General features: G+C 50.0%; 1 protein-coding gene and 1 non-coding gene across 2 annotated transcripts in view; both read left to right on the top strand.

Annotated features, from left to right (window-relative positions):
- The window catches only part of PTH2R (parathyroid hormone 2 receptor), a 147,392-nt gene that overhangs the window by 112,077 nt on the left and 9,200 nt on the right, over window positions 1-26,115 (top strand). The window contains exons 12-15 of the mRNA XM_054970136.1: window positions 4,621-4,687; window positions 10,115-10,209; window positions 14,782-14,920; window positions 17,692-17,733. Of these exons, the coding sequence (XP_054826111.1) occupies window positions 4,621-4,687; window positions 10,115-10,209; window positions 14,782-14,920; window positions 17,692-17,733 (343 nt within the window). The remainder of the gene's footprint in view (window positions 1-4,620; window positions 4,688-10,114; window positions 10,210-14,781; window positions 14,921-17,691; window positions 17,734-26,115) is intronic.
- On the top strand, window positions 14,508-14,579 carry TRNAA-GGC (transfer RNA alanine (anticodon GGC)). The gene has a single exon. It is a non-coding gene; the product is annotated as a tRNA-Ala (tRNA).

Raw genomic sequence — 26,115 nt, 5'->3', positions numbered from 1 at the left:
CAAATCTGCAGTGAGAGTTGGCAAAAATCCCCCTTTTATATTAGTGGAAATGTGCCATGGGTCCCCCACCTATATAAGAATAATTATAAATTCCTGTGTACTCTAGACCAGAGGTGGAAAAATTATACTCTTTTTTATATAGCTCCTGAGTAGAGATGGGCACAAACAGCAACACGAACTAAAAAAGCCACGAACAGCCCAATCAACTGTTCGCGAACAAGCTGTTCGTGAGGCCCCATTCTAAACGAACAGGTGGTCGTTGCAAGCCTCGTTCATTGCTGTTCGTTGCTGTTTGTCAAGCCCGACAATCTGGCACCTGCAATCAATTCCCTTGGCAACCGAAGGCAGGGACTCCCTGAACTCTGTCTGAACTCCTGCTGTTGCCCTAGAAACCCCAATCTAAGCCCAATTTAGCTTGATAGGCAGGTCTTCCTTTCAAGTGTGGTGCTCCAAATTTGTTACAAGGAAGCAAAGAGCAGGGGGGAGGGGGGCTCCCAGCTCTGGTTTTGCAGACAGTGAGGGAGAGAGAGTTGCTGTTGGCATTTTGAGAGAGAGACAGGGAGAGTGCATTGGAGCTTGAATTTTCTTTGTGTGTGGTGGGACAAGGATTTACCTCTTGAGGTTCCAGGGCTGCTGCCAGGCTCTGGGCCAAGCTATTATTTATTACTGGTACCTTTCCTGCTGCCTGCTCAGGTAAGGTTTCTGGGAGTGGTGCAGTAGGGATCTACCCCTTCAGGTTCCAGGGCTGCTGCCAGGCTCTGGGGCCAAGCTATTATTTATTATTGGTACATTTCCTGCTGCCTGCTCAGCTAGGGTTTCTGGGAGTGATGTGATAGGGATCTTGATGGCTGGAGGAGAGCCTGCTGGCCCCCACGAACAATGAACAACGAACATGTTCGTGAACAGGTCATGTTCGTCAATGTTCATTGTTTGTTGTTCATGGGTGGCAATGAACAACTGACACCATGCTCATTTTTTTCCTGTCCGTGCCCATGTCTACTCTTGAGTTCAGCCCTACTGAGAAAGAGAAGTCTCTCACTTTGGTCAAATAGAGAAATGTAGAGAACTATAGTCATCCCATCACTTGCCCACTGGCTGGTCATTGTTGCTCATCTAAAAGACAGCCGTGGCATCTATGCTACCTATGCTTCTTTCTTTTAGGCATCAGATGAAAATGCTTCTCTTTTATCATGTTTATAGCAAGATTTGAGTCCAGTGGCACTTTTGAGACGAACAAGATTTTCAGAGTGTAAACTCTGGCGAGTCAGAGCTTACCATTTGAAAATCTTGTTAGTTTCTAAGGAGCCACTGGGCTCAAATCCTGCTTGTTCTAATGCAGGCCAACACTGCTACCTACCTGAAACTACTAACATGTTTATAGTCTTTTAGCTTGAGAATTTAAGCTGCTTAATATTTTATGTTGATTTTATGCTCTAGCTGGGTTTTTAAATGTTGGATTTTGTTAACTTTTATGGTGTTTTATGTTTTGATTGTTTGATCTTTGTAAGCTGCCTTTGAGCAGTTTCCTTGGAGTGGTGGCATAGAAATGATCTAAATAAATAAATAGTATAAAGGCACTCCTGATAATGACAGTTGTCGGGGCTCCAACCACTGAGTGACTGGACTCAGATGTTTGTGTGTAGAGGTCCTTCCTCTCTCTGCATACCCAATGCAATGTTTCTATATAGCCGAAAATGGACGCACCATTTTAATGAGGGAGAAAAAAGAGACAAGCAATTCAATTTCAACCCCTAAGCAGAAGTGTATCATGTAAAATGTGCTAAATAACATTGCACTGCTCCATATATTCATGACATTTTGAACTATAAACGCTTACATCTTTTACATAATGGATGTTACATTTTTGAAGTAGTTTCCACCTCCGGCAGGTCAGCTTCGTAATCTTCCTTAAGTGTGCCTGCACAGAGACCACAAAGAAGTTTGAGCAGTCCTTGTATAGTTACACTCCCTGCCTTCCTTCTCTGCAGAGGTTTATATTTGGCTTTACCTGCTTCATGGTTCTAGGAGAGAAAAGGACAAGGAGGAGCGGATCCACTTCTTAAGGTGCCGTAGGGCTCCCCACCTCAAGGAGAGTCAAGCTAGCTGCTGACTTTTTTGCTGGGTTCGCTCTAGAAGGTTGACAGAAAAGCAAACTGTTCTTAACCTAAGTAAGCGTAAAGGGGCCGACCGTCATTTTTTAGAAGAAGCCAACGATGGAAGAGGCCTTGGTCTAAAGACCATGTGATGACGTGTGTGTTAGTAGATGGAGAATGGAAATCCACTGACTGATTTCCTGAAAATTATTAGCAATATTGCTGTCCCCTCCTGCACATACCCTTTCTTCTACTGTGCTGATGTCTTTGTGAGTCATAAGCAAGAAAAATGAGCAAGAAATATATGATGAACAGGGTGTTCTGCTGATGGTAATAATAGTCTCTCCCCTCAGTTACTGTGCCCTGGAGGTACATTTGCAGAAAGAAATGTCACAGAAAAACTGGAACCTTAAACAAATGGCTATTAATGAGACAATGGGATCCTTGCAGTGCATTTTCTCAGTCCTTATGAATTGTTTCCCATGATTACTAACTAGTGGAAGTGACAGGTCTCCACTCCCTGCTTCATTACATGAAGGAAAAGGTACATTTCCTAACGGAGTCTCCCTTTCATCTCTGCATTAATTGCTGAGGGTTAAATTGAATGTCACTCATTCAAAAACACGTCAGATTCTTTTGAAACATTCACCCTCTTGGATCGCTTGCCACAAAATTCTCTGCTGAAGACAGTACGGCTGTTGAAATGACATATTTGTTCATTGGTTTAGTGAATTTCTGTGCTGCTTCTCCAGAGACCTCCTTGAGGGGCAAAACGTTTTTAGAAAATCAAACGATATGAAGCAGCAGATCAGTATCATTTATAAATTATTGTTATTTATTTGTATTTACTTCATTTTTACTTTGCCTTTCTCCCCAGTGTAGACCCACAGCGACGCACAGCATTCTCTCCTCTTCCATTTTATCGTCACAACAAACCCTATTTAGTAGGCTAGGCTGTGAGTGTGGCCCCGCGGGCACCCAGCAGGCTTTCAGAGTGGAGCGGCGGTTCAGACCTGGGTCCCCCAGATTCTAGTCCAAAACGATCACCACAGAGGACAATACCATAAAAGTATCCCCTGTTCAGATTGAGACAACGACACTTTTTATTACTTGTGCATGGGGGGGAGCAGTTTGTGTGATAATTGTGTGATAAATATAATTCCATTTTCCTGTCTTCTGTCCAGAGAACAGAAAATGCAAAGTCTGCCCATCACTGTTAGAGCATAAATCGTTTGTTCACCTTCCCCAAATTCTACATATTCTCGCATTCCTGAAAATAAGGTTTACTTAGTCCTAAACCACCCTCTGTGTGGTAGACTGGATGCATTAAAAATAGAACTAACAAGAAAACCCCAACTGGCTTTAAAAGAGAGAGAGAGAGAGAGAGAGAGAGAGAGAGAGAGAATACATTCTGGATTCACAAGATTCTGGATGGAGTTGGCCCTCCCACTGTGTGGCAGTACAGGCTGCTAGGCTGCCAGACTGGGACAGTAGCCAGGAATTTCCCTCTAGGAAACATTAGAGGGTGAGTACATCATCTCTCTCTCTCTCTCTCTCTCTCTCTCTCTCTCTCTCTCTCTCTCTCTCTCTCTCTCTCTCTCTCTCTCTCTCTCTCTCGGGGGGTGGGGTCTGATGTGCAGTTATGGATCTGGCTGCCAGCTCCAAGTTGGGAAATTCTTGGAGATTTTGGAGATGGAGCTTGGAGAGAGCGGGTTTGAGGAGGGGAGGGACTTCTGTACGGTATAATGCCATAGAGTCTGCCCTCCGAAGCAGCCAGTTTCTCCAAGGGAACTGATCTCTATGGCCTAGAGATCAATTGTAATTCCAGGAGGTCTCCAGTTACCACCTAGAGATTGGCTATTCTACAACCAGCTGCCCTGTAGGCAGGAGTAGCTCTGGGCCTCCACCGGTATATCAGCAAAGAAAGCAAATTCTACAAATGCTTCCTCACTCTCCAGTGTTCTCACCTTGCCCCCTTTTGCAGTTTTCCCAAGAGGAATCCCCCCACCCCACCCCGCAGCTGCTTCTGACACGGCAGGAGGAAAAGGCAGGCAATCATGCAGGCTTCTGCACTTTTCCCAAGTGGGGCTAATGGTAGTTTGCTGGAGATGATTTCTTCTGGAAAACAAACAGAGAAGAAGTTAAATAGCTGGCACCGCCTCTCTGAGACCATTCCTTCTACAAAGGTCCCAAAGTGGTACAAGCCAGAAAAGTCTGTCCTCTTCTTTTGCTGTTGGCAGGAACTGGGCCTTAAATATTACTCAGCCATGGGTTCGCTCAAAATGGCAACACAAGTGGCAATTTGTGCCCCGCATGATACAGATTTCCTGCCTCTATCAAAAATCTGGTTTGTAAATGCTGAAGGTTCTTTGAAATTTTTTTTAAAGCCCGAAACTGGAGGCATCTCATTCTGTGCCTCCTCCAAAAAAGGAACGAGGCCCTTCTTAGCCACGCAGTGAATAATATACCGTAGGAGAATTTATCTCTGCTTCATGTTGGTGATGCAGAAATTGTCTTGATTTCACAGGTGCTGGGAGCTCAGTGCTGGAGACATCAAATGGATTTACCAAGCTCCAATTTTAGCTGCTATTGGAGTAGGTTTGAAACAAAATATTGATTAAAACACCTTGATTTTTTTCCTGTAAAGGCTGAACATGTGCAAATGCAAGGAGGGCAGAGACATGAATGGGGAGTGGAGAGGGAATGCTATTGCATTTTTCAGAATATTCTGAAATCTTCTGGATAGTGATTTTTGAAATAAAATTGTGCCTGTTATATTTATACTTGTAACAAGCAGAAAAATGTTCAAAGTGGAGTGGGGGGAAGAGTAAAAGAGCGACTGTGCTGTCCTAAGCAGAGTTACACCCTTCTAAATCCACTGAAGTTAATGTGCTTTAAAGAGCGTAACTGCTTAAAATTGGAAGGATAGACAAACAGTAAGTACGGCTTTCCCCATTTCTTGTATCTGCATGCCAGAAAAAGCATTCCTTGTTGATTTTTGTCTGCAGCACAGATGTGCTTTGGTCCATAACATAGGGTGTGCTATCGCCTTTCTTCTATGTGGCTCTGCTTTGCTTGCCAAAAGTCCCAGGTTCAATCCCCAGTATGGTCCCAGGTTCAATCCCCAGCATGTCCTGCTAGAACAGGACCAAGAAGTAAGTGATCTGAAAGATCTCTATGGAAGATCTCAGTTCTCCTGGAAAGATCCTGGAGAACTGCTGCCACTCTGAGCAGACAATACTGGCCTTAATAGAGCAATGGCCTGATTCCAGCAGCTTCTTGTGCGGCTGAATGTTTGGCACGCTGTAATCTGGTTCAGCTTGCCAAACCTGGGCTGGTGATTCTGAGGTCCATCCTTTCAACTTAGCATCCTTTTAATTCTTTGATTCCAGTGATGCGTGGGCCCCAGGTTCTACCAATGAATGATCAAAATGCTGGGAGATCATGAGTTGTACAGAGCTTCAGGCTTCCAGGCTCGAAGCAAAACTGGAACTGAAGAAGGAAATGATGCCTCTGCATGACTTGGTTGGGGTTAACTCTAAGAAGCAGACTGTTCTTGTCTAGATGGGTAGCCACGTTAGTCTGTCTATAGCAGGAGAAAAGAGCAAGAGTCCAATAGCACCTATAAGACTAACAAAATTTGTGGTAGGGTATGAGCTTTTGGGATTCACAGCTCACTTCTTTAGATACAGTATTTGTATCTGAAGTATACTGTATCTGAAGAAGTGAGCAGTGACTCACTAAAGGTCATACCCTACCACAAATTTTGTTAGTCTTATAGGTGCCACTGTACTCTTGTTCTTTTCTACTATTCTCTTCAAGAAAGCAAGCTCTTGAAGGAAGTCCAAAGGGAGTTCTCATGTTCCAAAATACAGATGCATTTTCTCACTTCAGCAAAGCCCCTTCCTTCAAATTCCTAAGATTGCAGACTTCAATCTAATGCTGGTATTTCAGAAAATGGGACAACTACCACTCTTGTTCTTCCACAGTCTGCCTTCCTGACAGGAGTATCGGACAAGTCAGAAATCAGAAAGTCTTTGTTGCTATCAGCCAAATGCCAGGAAAAGTTATGAAAAAGAGGAAGAGGAAACAATAAAATACAGAGTACAGATCTACAAATCCCAAAACGTAACACAAATAGTTTTAAAATAATAGAGCCAAAATGTTCTCAACCTAAGAGTACATGAATATTTTTTAAAGGTCATAGAACTGCTCCAGATTTGTGCAATTTACTGCCTGGTCTAGAACAGTTTTTGTCTGAATTTCCTTGATAAGGGATTATATCATTTATCCTACTATATAAAAGGCAAGCGGTATTGGTGATGACTCACTTTTTATCCTTGTGCAGGTGCATTGCTGACAACTCTGGCCTCGAGGCTGCTGAGAAGTACTGCTTGCCACTGGGAGGGGTCCTGCCAAATCGACGGCCTAAGCGCTTCTCCCTGCGCCTCCCCATAGTGCCCTCCTGCTCTGGCCTCCAGGCTGCTGCAAAGCGCCCACTTGCCACCAGGAAGGGGGGGGGTGCTGAATCAGTTTTCTAGAGCCAGTTGTATTTTTTCACACAACAGGCATTGTTGCTAGTTTAATTATAAAATGGAAGGTCTGGGAGGAATCTGTAGGCCAATCCAATTTCCCAACCATGTCAAAATATTTCAAGACCATCCTCTTGCTACAAGAGGACTTCTTGCATACTAGACATTTTGTCTGGAAGGATATTGTTCATGCATCCAGTTTTTTCAAAGAAGCCAAAAGATGTAATTATTTACCTATTGCATTGCTGTGTTTTCCTGCTGTGTTAACTTATTTAAAATTTAAAATGCAGTTGCAGTACAAACGTATCTAGTACTGGTAGATAAAGGACTACTGGGCTATCTCAGGACTGCTTTCCTTTTAAATTTAAATATCTGCAACCTTTCTCCTTCTCTTATTAATTCATTACTTCATTTTCATTGAAGGTAGGAACAGCCCTTTGCCAAATCACTCCTTAATTATTTCTTATTATTATCTGCAGGGGGCTTTAATTACAGCAACCAAATTAATTGCTCATTAATTTCTTGCTTTTATTTTTTATGATCACCATTTAGCAATTACTAAATCATGATCATGAACAATTTAAAATGAGTTTTTCTTTGCTGTAAAAGGGGAAAAAAGGATTAATTACGTCTCTTGGGGCAAAAAGAAGTGAGAGTTAAAAAATAATTTAAGGAGTACCATAGCTTCCAGGGGAAAGTAAATAATTAAGCAGATGCAAAGTAGCAAAATGTAGCAGAAATTTGCAAGCAGAATCTTTGCTGAATGGTACTTACTTGGAACTCTACATATAGTGGAATCTTAATTGCTAGATTTCTATGCTTTAGCTGTTCCCGCTGCACCACTTTAGCTGGGTTCGACTGCAAAATCCCTGCTACCATGTTTCCAGTGGGGTGATAATTAATTGTGAGTCAGGCGGGAGTAATAAGGAAAAGCTTTTATTGCTTTTATTGAAATTGAAATTCCTGACTTCTCCATGTCTCCTGAACTCTCTCTCTCGCCTTCTTTGCAAGTTACAGTGAATGCATGCACAATCTCTTTACAGTATACATGTGAGTGTTCTTTGCATCCATATGGCAGTAGTGAGGCTGGTGCCTTGGGCAAAGATCACAAAACACAACATTGTTGGATGAAATGGGCCACAACATTACTGATTACAGCCGTTGGGGCATTGGCAAGGCATTGGGCCATGGATCGGCTACATTGAACGGTCCCTAGCAATTCAATGTTTCCTTCCCCAGCTCAGCTGCTGGGCACCAGGGGATAGCAGGCGATGTACAACTACCGGATGGTCCCTGATACCCAGGGTGAAGTCTGCAATGACCCCACCCAGTTGTGTGCCCTTCAGCTTCACCCCAGATCCCATAAGGGGATCCCAAGAGATGTGGAGCGAGCTGCCCATACTGCCTGCTCACCCCAGTGGATCCATCCCAATACCTCAAAACTGCCCAAGCTGTGACAAGCCAGCACTAGCAGTTCAATCCTAACCAAAGTTACTCCAGTCTAAGTCCATTGAAATTAATGGGTTTAGCCTGGAGTAACTCTGTTTAGGATTGCACTGTAGATGTCTCAAGCCCCAAGGGAGGGAGGGAGGGAAGGAGGGAGGGAAAGAGCTCTGTCTCCTCTGTTGCCACCCCAAGAAATGGCGGTGACCACGTGGCTGCAAGAGAGGAGCCCAGCCACTCCTGCACGCCTCCTGCTACACCCCTGGTATGGATGTTTGCCTCTACCTCCAGCCTCGCCCCTGGCTACAACATTGCCCACCTGTAACTTAGTGGGCTTCCTTTATACATGTTCTATGAGCCAAAACACACGTTAAGAAATACCTAGGTTCAGCACGTGTTCTCTTACCTCAAGGTTTGCCGGGATCTGTAGGCGTCCTGGAAGCTTAAAGTAGGCGTCCTGGAAGCTTAAAGATCTGTAGGGGTCCTGGAAGCTTAAAGGATCTGTAAGCGTCCTGGAAGCTTAAAGGCGTCCTGGAAGCTTAAAGCTTAAAATACAGGCTCCTGTATTTCCCTTCCCCTTTTTGCTGCTCTGTAAATGCTAAACTTTAAGCTTCCAGGACGCCTACAGATCCCGGCAAACCTTGAGGTAAGAGAACACGTGCTGAACCTGGGTATTTCTTAACGTGTGTTTTGGCTCTTAGTCACAGTTAACACATGTATAGCTGAGCATTTGATTGAAACCCCACATTGATCCAAGTACTGGTCCCTGGTTTAATTTGTAAAGAGAAGGTCTGTTGGCTCTTGCTTGCAAACAGATATACAACTGTGCAGGCAGGATTTGTGAGTATTCACTGCAACATGTGGACAGGGCTTCTCTGCCTGTCTCTGCTTGTCTGTCCAATCACTTCCTGCATTCTCTGTCCTCTCCTGTCTGTACCCTGAATCATCCCCCCCCCATCCGTGTTCCTAACTCAACTCCACATCCATTGATGCACAGAATATTGGCTTACATTTGCTATTTTGTTTCCAGCCTTGTATATTAATCAGAGATTGACATTTTTATTTCACGATCAGGAATGAGATGCTTTGGGTGGCTTTTGATGTCTGAGCACAAAAATGGTCTCCTCTGTGACAAATGCCAGAGCAAGTACATTGGCTGTTTTTCTTTGGAGGTTTTTAGGAGTTGCTCTCAAAGTATTTCAGTTATAGAGGTATACAGAAGGCCCACATAGTCCCTTGTGCTTATTGATTGGGATTTCAAGGTAAATGTGACTAATTCACAGGATGGAACCTTTCTAGAAGCAATCCTAAGCAGGAAGGGATGCCAAGCTGCTGTCTGGAACCCTGGGACAATTTGAGGGTCAGAGACAAGTATGCCAGGGTCATGCCTAGGGTTGCCAGGTTCCTCCTTCAGATAGACCTCCTGCAGCCAGCAAGCCCTCTCCACTGCTGCTCAACTGGGTGGCCTGAGACAAATGGGGGATGGATGGGGTGGGATCACCAGCATCCTGATGATGTCACTTCCAGTGTGACCAGAAATGACATCATCACATTGGTTAGGTCATAGAGTTTTGGCTGAATGCTAGAGCATCCCCAGCAATATCATTACATTGTCAATGAGGACCTCCCACAGGCCAGTCTCCCACCAGTTGCCAGTGTTTTGCTGACAACCCTACCAGTATGTGACATCACTCTTGGCATCTGTTGGAAGTGTTGTTATGATGTTGGTGCACACTCTAGGATTCATCCAAACTCTATAGTTTAACCATAGATTTTGTGGCAAATTCTATAACATCAGCCCTGGTATCATGACAGCACTTCCAGAACTGACATAACATACTGGCACACGTGCCCCTCATTTCCCCCCATCAGTTTGTGAAGTACTGGCAGGAGTCGGAGAGAATAACCAGGAGGAGTCTCTATAGGCAGGTTGATTCAGAAGTCCCATGTTATTCAGTGGGGCTTACTCCCATGAAAGTGTCCTTAGGGTTGCAGCCTGTACCTCTTAAAACATCATGAAATGATAATCTGTATCCTATTTTACAGTTAAATTTTATTTTGTTCCTGAATACTGTTCGGGTTCTGGCTACAAAAATCTGGGAGACCAATGCTGTGGGCTATGACGCAAGGAAACAGTACAGGTAAGCCTCTAACAAATGTTAATTCTTTTTTTCCCTAAGTGTTCCAAAGACCAAAATACTGAAATAAATTTGGGAACATTGTGTAATTTGTGAAACTATTGAAAATTAAACATTCACAATGTAAATAGTGCTAGCATTGCAAATCCAGTAGCATTAATTTTAAATTTTATATTTTAAAAATAATCATTTATTTACTAAATAAATTTTAAAATTGCTGAATATAAATAGGATATAAAAGGTATATCCTATTATATACCTGTGCAAGCATCGAGTCATTACTGACCCATGGGGGGATGTCACATCATGACGTTTCCTTGGCAGAAATGTTTTTTAAGTATGTAATAGAATCATAGAATCATAGGGTTGGGAAAGGCCCAGCAGGGTCATCTAGTCCAACCTCCTGCACAATGAAGGAAATACACAACTATCTCCCACTCTACCCCTAGTAACTCCTACCCAGAAGATGGCATAATACCGTCAGGGTGCCTAGCCAAACTGGCCTGGAGAAAATTGCTTCCTGACCCCCAAGTGGTGATTGACATTACGTTGGGCATGTAAGAAGGAGGCATGAGAGCTAAGCACTGATGTAACCCTTCCTGCCCTCCCTCTCATGATCTGCCCAGGTTCACGGGATCAGCATTGCTGTCAGATGGCCAGCTAGCCTCTGCTTAAAAACCTCCAAAGAAGGAGAGCCCACCACCTCCAGAGGAATAGAAATTAGCTCAGTTTTTCCTGTCTATTTAATCCAGATGTAAGGCGGTTTTTAATCAGGTTGAATAATGGATGTACTTTTAGAGCCTACTATAGAAATTTAAAATAAAGTATCATTTCTCCTATCTGAGACAACTCTTACACTCAGCAGTGGTTTGGCTGAAATCAGCTAGTTTGAGAATGATATTTCTCCAGCTTAATAAATGTTAGGGAGGTGTTAAATTCACAGTGAAGTACAGTAATATTCATAGTGTTATCTCCTCTGAGTTAACAACAGTTATTCCATTCCAGTCTCCACAATGCTGCCAGCCTGAACATTTAGTGCTAATTTTTTTTGTGCACATGTGCTGTCAAGTTGCAGTCGACATATAGTGACCTCGGCAAGGAGCTGTCAAGGCAACTGAGAAACAGCCGTGGTTTGCCAGTGCCTTCCTCTGCAGAGTTTTCCTTGGTGGTTGCCCTCCAAGTACTGACCCTGCTTAGCTTCCAAGATCTAACCAGATCAGGCTAAAGAATGTTGCCTTCACTCCCAGGGCTAATTTTACAATTGGTTAAAAAAAATCTGTAAAGCAAATGAACTGGGATCTGTTTCTCATTTAGTCCCACTGATTTCAAAGTGACTAATATTGGCTTAAATCTAAGCAGCATCTCTTAACTGGCTTAGGGAGCACCCTGTTGATTATTGGAGATGATTTCCTTTACTGAGAGCACCAAAGGTTGTTCAAGGCTGCCATGAGGGGCTCGATCACCTAAACACTTGTCGTAAATCACAAGCCTAGGGAGGTGGCGAGCTCCCCCTCACTGGCAGTTTTCAAGAAGAGGCTGGATGAATATTTGTCAGAGATGCTTTAGGCTGATCCTGCACTGGGCAAGGGGTTGGACTACATGGTCTGTATGGCCCCTTCCAACTCTATGATTCTATGAGCATTTCCCTATTTGAGTATGTGAGCAAATCAGGACTAGAAGTGAGTTAATCAAAAGCTATAGCAAGTGCAAAGTGAGGGGAAAGAATCCTGAGGTAATAAATAGTTTTTGATTGCCTCCTTTTTCTGGTCTACTGGTAAGCTGGCAAACTGATTCACATACTAAAGAATACACAGGTTGGGCCTGGGGCCTACAGTCAATCCTTGGAAGCAACCATTTTCTCCAGGCGAACTGATCTCTGTCATCTGGAGATCAGCTGTAATTCGGGAAGATTTCCAGGCCCCACATGGAGGCTGGCAACCCTAGGTCCACCCTGTGTCAAACATAACACCATATTTTCCCTAGCACACAGGTGAGTTTCCCCAACAGACTAAACTGTGCCCCTGCTTTTTTCTCTACCAAGGTGAGAAAATGGCACAGTGGGTATAGCTGAAGTACCTTCTCCCACAGACACTACATTCCTAATCCTCATTAGACATTTCATGGGCAGGAATTGAGAAGAACCTGCAACTCTTGTGGAACTAGGCTTACCAGGCTTCTTGCTACGGTGGGAGGCTAGGGTTGTCAGCCTCCAGGGGGTCAATGGAGATCTCCCGGAATTACAACTGGTCTCCAGGTGACAGAGATCAGTTCCCCTGGAGAAAATGGCAGTTTTGGAGGGTGGTATGACATTATACCATTCTGAGGCACCTCCCCTCCCAGGGCCAGCACATCCATGGAGGCGGGTCCGGCAGCCACCTTGAGCACTGAGGCACAGTAGGGGACACCAGGGGTGGGGGGCACACCGTGGAGCTGGCAGTGGCAGTGCTGGTGGCTGAGCAGAAGGGCTGGGAAGCCGCCTGTGCACCGCCCCGGCTGCCTGCTGCACCCGGCCAGGAGCGCATGCTGGCAGCAGCAGCACGAGGCAGTCTGAGTAGGCAGCCTCCCAGCCCTTCCGCTCAGTTGCCCCGTGCCACCGCTGCTGCCACTTGCACGCAGCTGCGGACCAGGCGCAGCAGTCCAGGTGAGAGTGTGCACGCGCTTTGATTGCACGTGGGGGGCGGCAACAGCCCTGAAGCTGCCCCCTGCCTGGGGCACCAGAAACTCTGGCACCGGCCATGTCCCCTCCCCACACCCTTCCCTCTCCAGGTTCTACCCCTCAAATCTCCAAACTGGACCTGGCAACCCTATCTAGGCTTGCCAGCCTCCAGGTGGTAGCTGGAGAGCTCCTGAAATTACAACTGGTCTCCAGGCCACAGAGATCAGTTCCCCTGGAGAAAATGCCTGGTTTGAAGGGTGGTCTCTATGGCATTATAGCATGCTGAGGTCCCTCCCCTACCAAAACCCTCTTCAGGTTCCACTCCCAAAATCTCCAGGAATTTCCCAACCTGGAGCTGGCAACCATGCCACTGCCCCATGTCCTGCTTGACACAACAGATGAAGGAGGGAACAGTTGACAGGACTATAGACAAAATGAACATAAGGGTCCATGAAGGAGATTGAAAGGCCCAAGCCTGATGTTTAAGGTGAGGTAACCTTATTCAACATGCCAATCATTTTGAAACCAAGCTTTAACATAGTGGGAATGAATGGCTGCTCAGGGCTGTTGAAAAGCTGGGCCATGTTTAGGTACCTAGCATGGAACAGAAGTCATAAAAAATGCCGTACGGATTTTCTGGAAGAGTCCCCGTTCAACGTTGCCTGTTTAGCTTATGCGACTGGTGCTCCTCTTTTGTGCTGCCAATGTGATATGATGTGCATACGTTCTCATGAATAGCAACTCAAGGAGCATCTTCATGTGTTCTCACTGAAGGAATACTGCAAGTTAAGACTATAATAATTGCAGAGACCGCCCCAGCTGTGATATTATTAGTTCTTATTTTGCTAGGCTTAGAGGAGGGAGCGTTGTATTTCCTTATCAGGATGTAATTACTGAGAAAATATCGGAAAGGATTAGCAAAGAGAAGACTCCAAAATGTCAATATTGCCTTTGTAGTCAGAGACTGAAAAATAGCTGATACTGTGAGGGCCCTGAGGAATTATGCCCAGTCAATGGGCTCCCTCAGTACCTGCCTCTCTCTTCAGCCACAGTGCCTTCTCCACAACTAAGGCTATTTCCACATGCCCTTAAAGGTATGGCCCACTCACCAAACACTGGTGGCTTTTCTTCATGAATCCAGACGTCTCCATTTGTAAAATGGCTGCGAGCTGTCTGGCTTCCATTATTCCAGTGCCTTTTTTGGGAATGCACTTTCCGCAGTCGAAAAGGGCTCCAAAAAAGCAGAAGCCAAATGGCCCGCATTCGTTTTGCAAACGGAGACGTCGCCAGCATTCTGGTAGTGTGCTGTCCCTTTAAGGGTGTGTGGAACTGGCCTAACTCACCCGCATTTTGTTGTTGTGTCTCTGGTGGGTTCCCTGTTTTACCAGCATTGATTTTTAAGTCCCTTTGGTCCTCTGTCTTTGACTATAAGCTTCTCCTTGTTCAGTTTGCTTTGTCTGAACTCATCATGAGCTCCATTCAGAATGGGCTGTTCTGCATCTTCTACCACAATGACATTTCCTGTGCCTAAAACATATTCTCTTTGATTGGGTGCCCACAGGGAAGCATAGCATGGCTGCAGTCCTGTGCAGATTCAGGGCCTGTTCGAATCTCATTGCATCCAACTGGAATAAGCAACTGGGAAGGGGCTGTGACTCAGTGGTAGAGCATCTGCTTGGCATGCAGAAGGTCCCAGGTTCAATCCCTGGCACCTCCAGTTTAAAAGGACTGAGATCTTGGAGAGCTGCTGCCAAGCAGACTAGAATATACTGTCCTTAATGAACTAATGGCCCGATTCAGTATAAGCAACCCAACTGCCGGGTTGCCTCCTGAATCACTTCTGTATAGCATCTAGTTGGAATTAAAGCAGTTATAAAATGCTAATGCAAATAACCACAATGATTATGATGGTGTTCCAGAAAACTAGCAAAATCTACTTTGGTCCTGATCCTCGTCTTCGGAGTGCATTACATCATCTTTGTGTGCCTGCCTCACACTTTCACTGGGTTAGGCTGGGAGATCCGAATGCACTGCGAACTCTTCTTCAACTCCTTCCAGGTAAGCAGATTGTGCCATATATCCTACTGACCTGAGCCATTTGGGGTCCCTGATCATAATAAAAATGACAAAAAATGAAAACAAGATAAGGAAACCCAAAAGGAGAGAGACATAATTTGAATTAACAAATGTCTAGATAAGACAGGTCAAATGGCTGGCAACTATCAGGAAATGGGGGAGAGACGTGGGTGAGCATCTGTGTTGCATGAGACGTGACATTACTTCCATAGTTTCTAGCAATTTCTAGAGTGACATGATGTCACTTCCAGGGAAAACCTGGAAGTGACATCATGTCACATGCAATATTATTTTTTAAAATAGAGTGAGTTGCCAGTGGGAGGACTCCTGCTACAGCAGAAGGTATGGCAACCCTACCCTCCTGCCCTTCCCCCCACTTTGGCCCTGAGTAAGCAGCCAGGTAATTGATCAGCAATGACAGTCATGCCAGAGGGGAAGTCATCGCAATGTCAGCCTGTTGTACCCCAAAAAATAACCATCTTGTGGCACCTTTAAAAAGCTTCGGTGACACAAATAGAATAACAGACACTAATTGGCAATTGATTGCGGCAAGAAACATTTTATTCCAAGAAACTGCAAGGGGATCACTGGTAGCTGAGGAGTGCAGAGTTGAAACTACTCTGGGAGATAGCTGAGAGAGAGGCTGTTATGACCCTTACTTTCTCCAGGGTAGATTTTGCCTTTAATCTTTCTCTTACACCCTCTGGGTAGTTTGCTGCCACCAGGAATATTATATTCCAAGATATTTTATTTAAGTTTTCCCTTTAGTAACGTGCCTAAGTGTCAGGGTCCTTCGTGGTTCTATGTGGCCCTGAGGATAGGAATGGGATATAGCAATGACAGCTACTCTGGGATATAACAAAAACAAAATAAACTTTTATTTTTTTCCAAGAAGCATATCGGTTTCTTAAAAGTAGTTCTTGGTTCTTAAAGTTACTTCATTTAAACTCATTCACACAGATCTCTTCTAAGACTTCACACACAGTTAGCCTCTTTCTCTGACTCAATATTTCTCACAGATGTGCTTAAAGTTAGGCAGCACACAGCTAGCCTCTCTTTTCCTCACTAAATATTTTTTACATAAATGCTTAAACTGCTCAAGCAGCACACAGCTAGCCTCTCTTTCTCTCATTCAGTATTTCTCTAAGAACTGCTTAAATTTACTCAGGCTGCACACAGCTTGCCTGCTTTCTCTTGACTGAAACTTTGCTCTCCACTCTCCTGTAAAACTGCGTTCACTCCACCCACACTCTCAGTCATCAGACAGTCATATCACTCACTCATCCCTCTCCTTCACCCCCACCTATCTCACACCAAACATTTAAAGACACATGTACACATTTACTTGAAATCATTACAGAGACATACAAAGTGCATTCATTCTCTGTGGGGTTTCTTTGAGACTCTACACAAGACTCCTCAGTGTGTGTTTGTCAAATGCAGGGAGATGCAAAAAGACAGAGCCGGAGATTGCTCCTCAGAGGGTTTGTTAATTTCATCTTCACACTCCCAATGGTTCTGCCAATTTTACCTTTCCAGTCGAAAACTGTATGGGATCTCAACCAGAGGGCAGCGAGGAATGGAAATGGGCTGGAGCTGCCTTCCAGAGCAAGGCTTGGACCTGGAGAGGTTATAATGGGCTGAAGTTTCCCTTCTGGCATTTCACAGCCCCTTCACACAGCTCCAGTGTATAGCAAAGCCTTTGCTCTGCTGCCAGCTCTGTCTTTTTAAACTACCCTTCCCAGCTAACAGTGCATTCTCCAACATGTGTTCTTCACATGTTAGATGTCTTGTGTAGAGAGACTCTGTATTACCCCCCCCCCCCGTTTTTTACTACAATGGCCTTTAGTGGGAGACCTTCCAACTGCCCCCCTTCCCTGTTGCCCCTTAACATGCCAGCAATCCTAATCCTCTACCTCCAGTGTATAGCAAAGCTTTTGCCCTACTGCCAACTCTGCCTTTTAAAACTACCCTTCCTGGTTAACATTGCATCTCCCAACATGAGTTCTTCACATGTCTGTAGAGAGACTCCGAATGTAGCTTCTTTCCAGTTTTGCCATGTAAAAGTTAGACAGACATACCAGCAGTTCCCATACTAATTCATCTCCTCCCCCCCTCCCCTGCCCCTGCACACACACTTCAGGTAGGCTTTCTGCTATTTTTAATGTTTTTAAATCTTCCCATCTATGGCATTCATTTCTTGCCTTTGTTGCCTTCTTTTTTTAAAAAAAAAATGCACAGTCTGTTCTAATGCAGTTGTAAAACTGTTCCCAAGCAAGGGGAGGAGGAAGTTTATAACCTCCCAAGGTGAGCACCAGCTTCTTCTGCGACAATCTTACAAAGCTGGTTTGCACCGAGTTCAACATTGCAGAGAAAGTTGTTTGCGTGGCCAGAACCAACCGCTTCCTGGAGTAGCCCTGGCATCAACTAATGTTTCACTTGTATGCAGTCAAGGTTGGCGAGAAGCAGATGTGGAGCCTTGGTAAGCTAAGAGCTGCTTTGAATTTTGACAGGCTGCACAGAAACTGCTATGGAACTGGTATTACCTGTGCAGTTGATTCTGTACCTCCCATAACAAATGCTGAAACTTCTTGTTTGAAAATGATTGATTATAAAGCCCAAATGCCCCCTGTCCATCCACAGAAGCAAACCTATCATGTGGAAAACAGGAGCCCCCAAACCAGTATGCTTATGCTTCAAAATGATGACACTGAAAAACCACCAAATCCTTTTTCTTTTAAATTCCCCTACAGGGTTTCTTCGTTTCCATCATCTACTGCTACTGCAATGGAGAGGTAAGCTACCAGGCTCAGACACCAAGCTCTACTTGCCCAAGATCATCCTGTGCCTTTCTGTCCAGCATCCCATGTGCACAATGGGAATGGCTGTAGCCTACTTCATGTGGCTATTGGGAAGAAAAATGGGTTTTCACTTGACTGATTGGTCAGCTTGGTATAGTAGTTAAGAATGGCAGGACTCTAATCTAGAGAACCGGATTTAATTCCCAGCTCCACCACTTGAAGCCAGCTAGGTCACCTTGGGTCAGTCACAACTTCTTAGGGCTCTTTAAACCCACCCACTTCACAGGGTGCTTGTCATGAGGATAATAACAACATATTTTGTAAACCACTCTGAGTGGGTGTTAAGTTGTCCTGAAAGGTGGTATATAAATCGAATGTTATTATTACTATTATCTGTGACGAAAGAAGTCCAGCAGAAGGCACATTGCTGATGTATATTTGGATCATCATCTTCTTAATTCATCCTCTCCATTGTCAAAAGGATAATCATAAGTCCATCATGGGAAAGAAAGCTCCTGCAGCTTCAAGAATACCACCTCAAAATGCATCAAGTATCTGATCAAAAACTTCTGTATGGCAATTCTTAAGTTTTCATCAACAACAGATGCCAATGGAAAGGAATTAGTATGAAGTTCAATCACACAGCGACGGTCAGGCAGACACCTCCAAATTCAGCACAAACAATGGCTTTTTGTCTTGTGTGCATGAAATCAAGCTGTAAGACCACAGAGCTATGCTTGCTAGCTTGGATGCAAATCGAAGTAAAATTTAGGGGCATTGCTCCCAAGTAAATTTGGGTAAAATTGGTATGCTTGCATGGTGGAAATAAAACGTTTTAGGAAAGGAACATGAAATGTGTGTATTCATGCACTGCAAAGGGACTAGGGCATGAAGCAGACAATCAGAGATAGATGTTGTATATTGATGCATTTAAGGCCTGTGCGGCATCTTTATTTAAAATCCTTCATTGAATAAATGACATTCTGCGCCAAGGAAAGCTTAATATGGTGCCTTCTGAGCAGATTAGCAGATTTATCTCATATTTTGCACAGGTATGTAATTTATTCTGATTTGGTAATTCACGGAGACAGGCAAGGTGTTGTAAAGAACACTTATCTGTTCCCAGACCTGAAACAGACCATAAGGAAATAAGTAAGGCCTGCTGGATCAGACCAGTAGCCCATCTAGGCCAGCATATTGTTTCAGACAGTGGCCAACCATTTGCCCTGGAGGGCCAAACAAACAAGAGCAAAGAGGCCTTCCCTTGATGCTGCCTCCTGGCACCCATATTCAGAGATATTCCACCTCCGAATGTGGTTCCCTTAAATCCCATGGTTAGTAGCCACTGCAGGGCCTCTCCTCCATGAATTTAAAGACATCCGTGCTCATGGTGATCACTAGGGATCTCATTCCCCTGGAGGGGGTGGGGTAGGCTTGCCATTCCCCCTCCAGAGGCAGGGGATCCCGAGATCCCACCCTTCCTCACTTACCTGGCTAGCCAGGGGGCACACTCCCTGGGGCGCCCATTCCCCAGGCAGTGCAGCGAGCCCCCAGGCAGGGGTGTGCTCCTGCACCACAAAAGCAGATGGCAGCAGCAGCAAGAGCATGCCGCTCTTGTTGCCACTGCTGCCACTTCTCGCTGTCACCTCTCAACGCCACAGCCCCTGTGCAGGCCGTGGTTGCAGCGAGAGCAAGCGGGCAGGTGGGTGAGTGGGCAAGCGGGCAGGTGGGTGAGTGGCCAGGTGAGTGGAGCGGACAGGCAAGCGAACGAGCGGGCAGGTGAGCAGGAGGCTGAGTGAGCAAGCAGGCAGGTGGGCGAGCGAGCGAGTAAGTGGCGGCGACAGCAAGAGCACTGTGAGGCCCCGCCCTACCCGCCGCTGGCCCCCCTGCTCTGCCGTACCCTTGGACCCCGGTTGGGGTGGTGGCAAAGGAGTTCCCTCGGCCTCAGACTGGGCAGGGGCAGCAGTTGAGCCAATGGCTTCTGCCTCCTACCAGCTGCCTGGAGAGCCTATGGCCGTTTCCCCTCTCTCTCTCGCTTCCTTGCTCTGGCCGTATGCGCTCTCCCCGCCAACTTCTCCTCCTCGGCGTCCTCGGGCTCTTCCCTTTTGTGCCACCGCCTCAACCCGCTTCTCCCCTCTCCCCCAATCCGCCACCGTGCTCCCTCCTTTCCCCGCCCGGTGCTCTGCTGTCCATCCTGTCACTGGTGCCTTCCCTTGTCTGTTCCCACCCCTTTCCTCTCAGCTCGCCTGCCTCCTCCGTCTTCCTCCCTTCCCTGCGCTCCGCCGACCCCCTCTCCTTCCCCCTTCTCGTGCCAGTCTCTTCATACTGGGGAGCCCTCCCAACCTTCTGCTCCCCAGTCTGGCTCCGCGCTGCCCCAGGTGCCCGCCTCCCTTCCGCTGCTCGCACCCACGCCCTCCCCCTTCCTGGCCCGGGCCTGGCCCACCCAGCCGCCATGTCTCCGCCCAGCCGCCTCCTCGGCGGAGGCCTCTCCAGGTTTTCCCCGCCCGCCACCGCCCGCGTTGTCGGGGGTGCCGGTCTGGTGCCCATCTGCGGGGGTTGCGGCGGCGGCGGCGGCAGCCCAGCTTTCCCCAGCCCAGCCGCTTCCTCCAGCCTGTGCTGCGCCCGGGCGCTGCTCCGCCGCCGCACCCATTGGCGCTCCTTCGAGCCGGCTTCCCCTGGGTCTTGAGGTGAACGCTGAGGGTCTGGCCAGCGGGGGGGCGTTGGCGGAGCCTGGCCTCGGTCCGGGGGGGGCCCTGGGTGGGCCCAGCCTTCTGGTCTTCCGGGGCTCTTCGGGGATCCGTGACATGTAGTCCGCATTCACATGCAGCCGGCCTGGTCGATGCCTCAAGGTGAAGCTGAAAGGGAGCAGAGAGAGGTACCACCTAAGGATGCGAGCATTGTGTTCCATCCGGGCCATCCATAGTAGGGGGGCATGGTCCATGACCAAGGTGAAGGGGTTGTTCGAGAGGTAGAACTGCAGGGCGCCCACGGCCCACTTGACAGCGAGGGCTTCTTTCTCCACTGTAGCATATCTGGTTTCGGCTGGCTGCAGCTTCCGGCTGATGAACAGGACGGGCCGTTCTTGCCCCTCTACCTCCTGGGACAACACCACTCCGAGCCCCACGTCCGAGGCATCAGTCTGGACGATGAAAGGACGCCTGAAGTCTGGGTTGTGGAGGACAGGGGCGGTGGACAGGGCCCCTCGGAGAGTCTCGAAGGCCTGTTCCTGGGTCGGGTCCCACCAGACGGTGGTGGGTTGGCCTTTGCGGAGGCAGTCGGAAAGGGGGCTGGCCAGGCTCGCGAAGCTTGGTATGAACTTGCTGTAATAGCCAACCAGCCCCAGGAACTGTCTCAGCTGCCGTTTCGTCCGTGGGTGGGCGCTCTGTTCTAGGGTGACCACCTTGTCGGGGACCGGATGTAACACCCCGTGGCTTACCCTATATCCGAGGTAGGTCAGCTCACGGAACCCGATGCAGCTCTTGCGGGGGTTGGCCTGGAGGCCAGCTTGCTGGAGGGCGTCCAGGACCATGCGTAGGTGCCTCAGGTGCGAGGGCCAGTTGGGGCTGAAGATAATTATATCGTCAATGTAGGCCCGGGCAAACTCTTGGCAGTGGGCGAGGATGTGGTCGACGAGCCGCTGGAAGGTGGCCGCCACCCCGTGGAGCCCGAAGGGCATTACCTTGAATTGGAAGAGGCCCTGAGGCGTCGCGAAGGCCATCTTTTCGCGGTCCTCGAGTGCCATGGGGATCTGCCAGTACCCCTTTGTGAGGTCCAGGGCCAAGATGTACTGGGCTGTTCCTAGCTGGCCTATGAGGACATCGGCCCGGGGCATGGGGTAGGCGTTGAAAGTGGCGATGGTAATCCACGCAGAAGCGCACCAGGCCGTCGGGTTTCCCTACCAACACTATGGGGCTCCTCTACGCGCTGCGGGACGGTTCGATCACATTCAGGCGTAACATTTCCTCCACCTCCCGGGCTACGACCTCCCATTTCTTCCACGGCAGAGGCCACCACGGGGCCCAGGCCACCCGCCCTGGCGGGGTGGGGATGGGATGAGAGATGACCGCTGTCCTCCCCGGGCGGTGCGAGAAGACCCCTGGGACTTGGGGGAACACGGCTCGCACCTGCTCCTGCTGTTCCGCCCGGAGGTTGGGGTCCAGATCAGGCTCTTCCACCACTGATGCGTTGGCCGCCCAGGGTAGGTCTCCTTCTGAGAGTTCCAGGGGCTCCGGGGCCAGGTTGCACTGTAGGGTCGCGGGGTTGTGCCACGCTTTTAGGTCATTCACGTGGAGCCGCTTCCGATGCCGGGGTTCGGGGCCGCACTGGACCTCGTAGGACAAGGGCCCCTTGACCTTGGTGACCGGGTAAGGGCCCCTCCACGGATCCCCTGGTCCAGGCCCCATGACTCGGTGATGGACGAGAACCTTATCGCCGACCTGGAACTCTCGCGCTCGGGCACCTCGGTCGTAGTAAGCCTTTTGGGCTTCCTGGGCCGCCTGGAGGTGTTCCCGCGCCTCAGCTCGACAGGTCGCTAGGTGGGCCTTTAGAAATGCAAAAGCGCACGTGCCACCCCGGGGGCTTTCATGTCCCTCATTGGGAGGGCCTCGGGGTACCGGGTGGCATAATCCATAAGGACCAGGATGTAGCGGGCCCCCCGCGGCGTCCGGGGTAGAGGTCCTACGAAGTCCATTGCCACTCTGGTGAAGGGCTCCTTGATGACCGGCAACGGGGCAAGGGGGGCCTTAACCGGGCAATGATGGGACAGCCGCTGGCAAAGGGTGCAGGCCCGACAGTGTCGTCATACGTCCCTGGCCAAGCCAGGCCAATAGAAGTGGGCTTCGGTCCGGGCCATTGTGCTCTTGGCGCCCAGGGGTGATAGTGGGCGGTCTTCAGGATCTCGGGTCGGTAGGCCGCAGGCACCAGCAGTTGGGAAAACTCCCCCCGGGCTCCCTTCACCTTCCGGTACCAACGCCCCCCCTCCCGGACGACTTGGGGCCATCTTCCCGCCCGACGGGCGTCAAGGACGGCCCCTTCGCTTACCGCCACCATCCGGCATAGATCCTCTAGGGTGGGGTCATTGGCTTGGTCTGCCGTGAACCGAGGCTCCCCCCCCCCACTCCTGGCGGAGCTGCTCAGGGGCACCCGCCGCCTTGGTCTCTGCAGGGTTGGCCTCGGGTTCGTCCACCTCTTCCCCGGCCAGGGCTTCTTCGTCCTCCTCCCCCTCGACCACCGGAAGCGCCTCTCGCATGGCAGGCCGGAAGTGAGGGCCATCCCTTCCAAGTAGGACCGGGTATGGGAGATCCCGCACCCGTGCCAAGGGGGTGTCCCAGGTGCGCCCCTGGTAAGTGACAGGTACCAGGACGACGGGGCACTCCTCGATATGGTTGTGGAAGCAGGCAATGGTGGTTTGCCGGACCACGGGGAGGTCCGGGGGCAGGAGATGGGACCGGATCATGGACACTGAGCTCCCGCTGTCGAGTAGGGCCGTCAGCCACCACCCTGCCACCCGGACATGTACCAGCATGGGTGGGGGCCGCGAGGATCTGAGCGAGACTGGCAGGGCGGTGTCCCAGCCGAGGTCGCATTCCATGAGGGGGCATTCACGCTTCCAATGTCCCCACTGCCCGCAGATGAAGCAGGGGCCTTTCTCGCTGGTTTCCTTCCCGGCTCCCCCTCCTGGTCGGGCCGCGGGGGCTGGGGTTGGTGGCGGCAGCACAGGCCAGGGTGCCCGGGGCCCCACCGGCGCTCCCGGTGGGTTCCGCCCCCTGGCACCGGGCGGGGGCCCTCGCACCCCGGGTCTCGCCTGGCCACCTCGAGTCCCTGTGGCGGAGCCCCCTTCCCCGCTGGGCCAGGTCTCCCCCTGGGGAGGCTCCCGGGTCTCAGCCGCCATCACGTTCTCCCACAATATGGTGGCCTCCTTCAGGGTGCCCGGCTTGTTGTAGGCCACCCAGTTCCTAGCTCGGGTAGGGATCACTTGGAGGAGTTGCTCCAGGACCACCTGGTCGGCGATTCGTCGCCCCTCATCTGTGGTTGGCTTGAGCCAGCAGTAGGCGGCGTCCTGCAGGTTGGCCACGAGAGTGCGGGGGCGGTCCGTCTTTTGCAGGGTCAGGGCCTGGAACTTCTGGCGATATGTATCCGGCGTTATCTCGTACTGGTCCAAGATGGCCTCCTTCAACTTGGCATAGTCGGCGCCCTCGGCCTTGGGCAGGGCCTTCAAGGCGGCCTGAGCCTCCCCTGTCAGGTACGGACCCAGTATGAAGGCCCACTGGGCCGGGGCCCATCCGGCGGCTTCGGCCGTGTGCTCAAAGGCCTCAACGTCATCTTCCGGGCCCAGCTTGGCTAGTTGGAACGGTGGACGGGGGGCAGGGGCGCCGCCTCCTGCTCCGGCTACACCCACTCCCGCCCCCGCCTGGGCAAGGACCTGCTGTAGGTCTCGCACCAGGGTTGCTTGGGCGTCCTGTTGCTGCCGGGCGAGGGCGGCTTGGGAGTCCAACTGCTGCTGGGCTACCTCGCGTAACAGCTGCCCTTGATGCTCCGTCAGCCATTGCCTGAACTGGGTGAGGTCCATGCCGGGGTTGGCGCTGACGGATGGCGCGGTTGTCCCTGGGGCGCTTAAGGTGGCGGGCTTCAACAGCGAGCGAGGGCTGCGCCAAACTGCGGGGGTGGGCAGGTAAGGGCGGGGGGGCCTCACGGGGCTGCCAGTGCCTGCCTTCTCCACCAGTTTGTGAGGCCCCACCCTACCCGCCGCCAGCCCCCCCTGCTCTGCCGTACCCTTGGACCCCGGTTGGGGTGGTGGCAAAGGAGTTCCCTCGGCCTCAGACTGGGCAGGGGCAGCAGTTGAGCCACTGGCTTCTGCCTCCTACCAGCTGCCTGGAGAGCCTATGGCCGTTTCCCCTCTCTCTCTTGCTTCCTCGCTCTGGCCGTATGCGCTCTCCCCGCCAACTTCTCCTCCTCGGCGTCCTCGGGCTCTTCCCTTTTGTGCCACCGCCTCAACCCGCTTCTTCCCTCTCCCCCAATCCGCCACCGTGCTCCCTCCTTTCCCCGCCCCGTGCTCTGCTGTCCGTCCTGTCACTGGTGCCTTCCCTTGTCTGTTCTCACCCCTTTCCTCTCAGCTCGCCTGCCTCCTCCGTCTTCCTCCCTTCCCTGCGCTCCGCCGACCCCCTCTCCTTCCCCCTTCTCGTGCCAGTCTCTTCATACTGGGGAGCCCTCCCAACCTTCTGCTTCCCAATCTGGCTCCGCGCTGCCCCGGGTACCCACCTCCCTTCCGCTGCTCACACCCGCGCCCTCCCCCTTCCTGGCCCGGGCCTGGCCCGCCCGGCTGCCATGTCTCTGCCCAGCCGCCTCCTCGGTCGAGGCCTCTCCAGGTTTTCCCCGCCCGCCGTCGCCCGCGTTGTCGGGGGCGCCAGTCTGGTGCCCATCTGCGGGGGTTGCGGCGGTGGTGGCCCGGCGTTCCCCGGCTTCCTCTGGCCTGCGCCACACCCGGGCACTACTCCGCTGCCGCGCTGTCGGCACTCCTTCGAGCCGGCTTCCCCCGGGTCTTGAGGTGAGTGCTGGGGGTCTGGTGAGCGGGGGGGGCATTGGCGGGGCCTGGCCTCGGTCCGGGGGGGGCCTGGGTGGGCCCAGTCCAGGGTGGGAAGGTCCCGCTCCGGACAAGCACACTGCTCTTGTCACTGCCACTGCCTCTCGCCGCTTTGGCCCCTATGCAGGTTGTGGGTGGGCAGCAGCAGCAACAACAAGGGCGCCCTTTGACCCCACGTGATGACATTGCTTTCGGAAGTGATGTCATCATGTGAGCTGGAGAAAGGAAGCCAGGGTAAGTGCCAGCTTCCAGTCCCCCATTGGGAGACTACGGGGACCTGGGGATCCCCTGCCAAGGGAGTCCCGGTCCCTGGCAACCCTAGGGTGGGGGGATCCCCTGCTTTCACCTTCCACCTCCCTGTCTCCACTCACCGGGCTGATGGGGGAGAAGTGTACAAGAATGGGCCTCCTGGGTGAACTTTTGGAGGCAGTGCGACAATCCAATACCACCCTGAGAGTGCACATGTGCTTTGCAGTGGGCCAATTTGGGCCTGTTAGAGGCCCAAATTGGCCCTTTGTGAAGTGCGTGTGTGCTCCTGCACCCATGCGATGACTTTACCCAGAAGTGATGTTACTGGAAGTGATGTCATCACACAGGTGCAAAGGAGGAGTGCTGTGTACCTTTGTTGTGTACAAAGGTAAGCTCCAGGTCCCCAGCCTCCTGCTGGGATGGTAAAACCTCATGACGACCCCCCCATGACGATCCCCGCATGCCACCCACAGTGAATTCCAGTGTAATTCCTCACTGAGTAAAGAAGAATTTCCTTTTGTCTCTCCTGAACCTATTTCCCTACAACT

The sequence above is a fragment of the Eublepharis macularius genome, chromosome 2 (assembly GCF_028583425.1).
Source record: "Eublepharis macularius isolate TG4126 chromosome 2, MPM_Emac_v1.0, whole genome shotgun sequence".
NCBI classification, from domain to species: Eukaryota; Metazoa; Chordata; class Lepidosauria; order Squamata; family Eublepharidae; genus Eublepharis; species Eublepharis macularius.
This window is presented reverse-complemented; position numbering and strand designations above follow the sequence as displayed.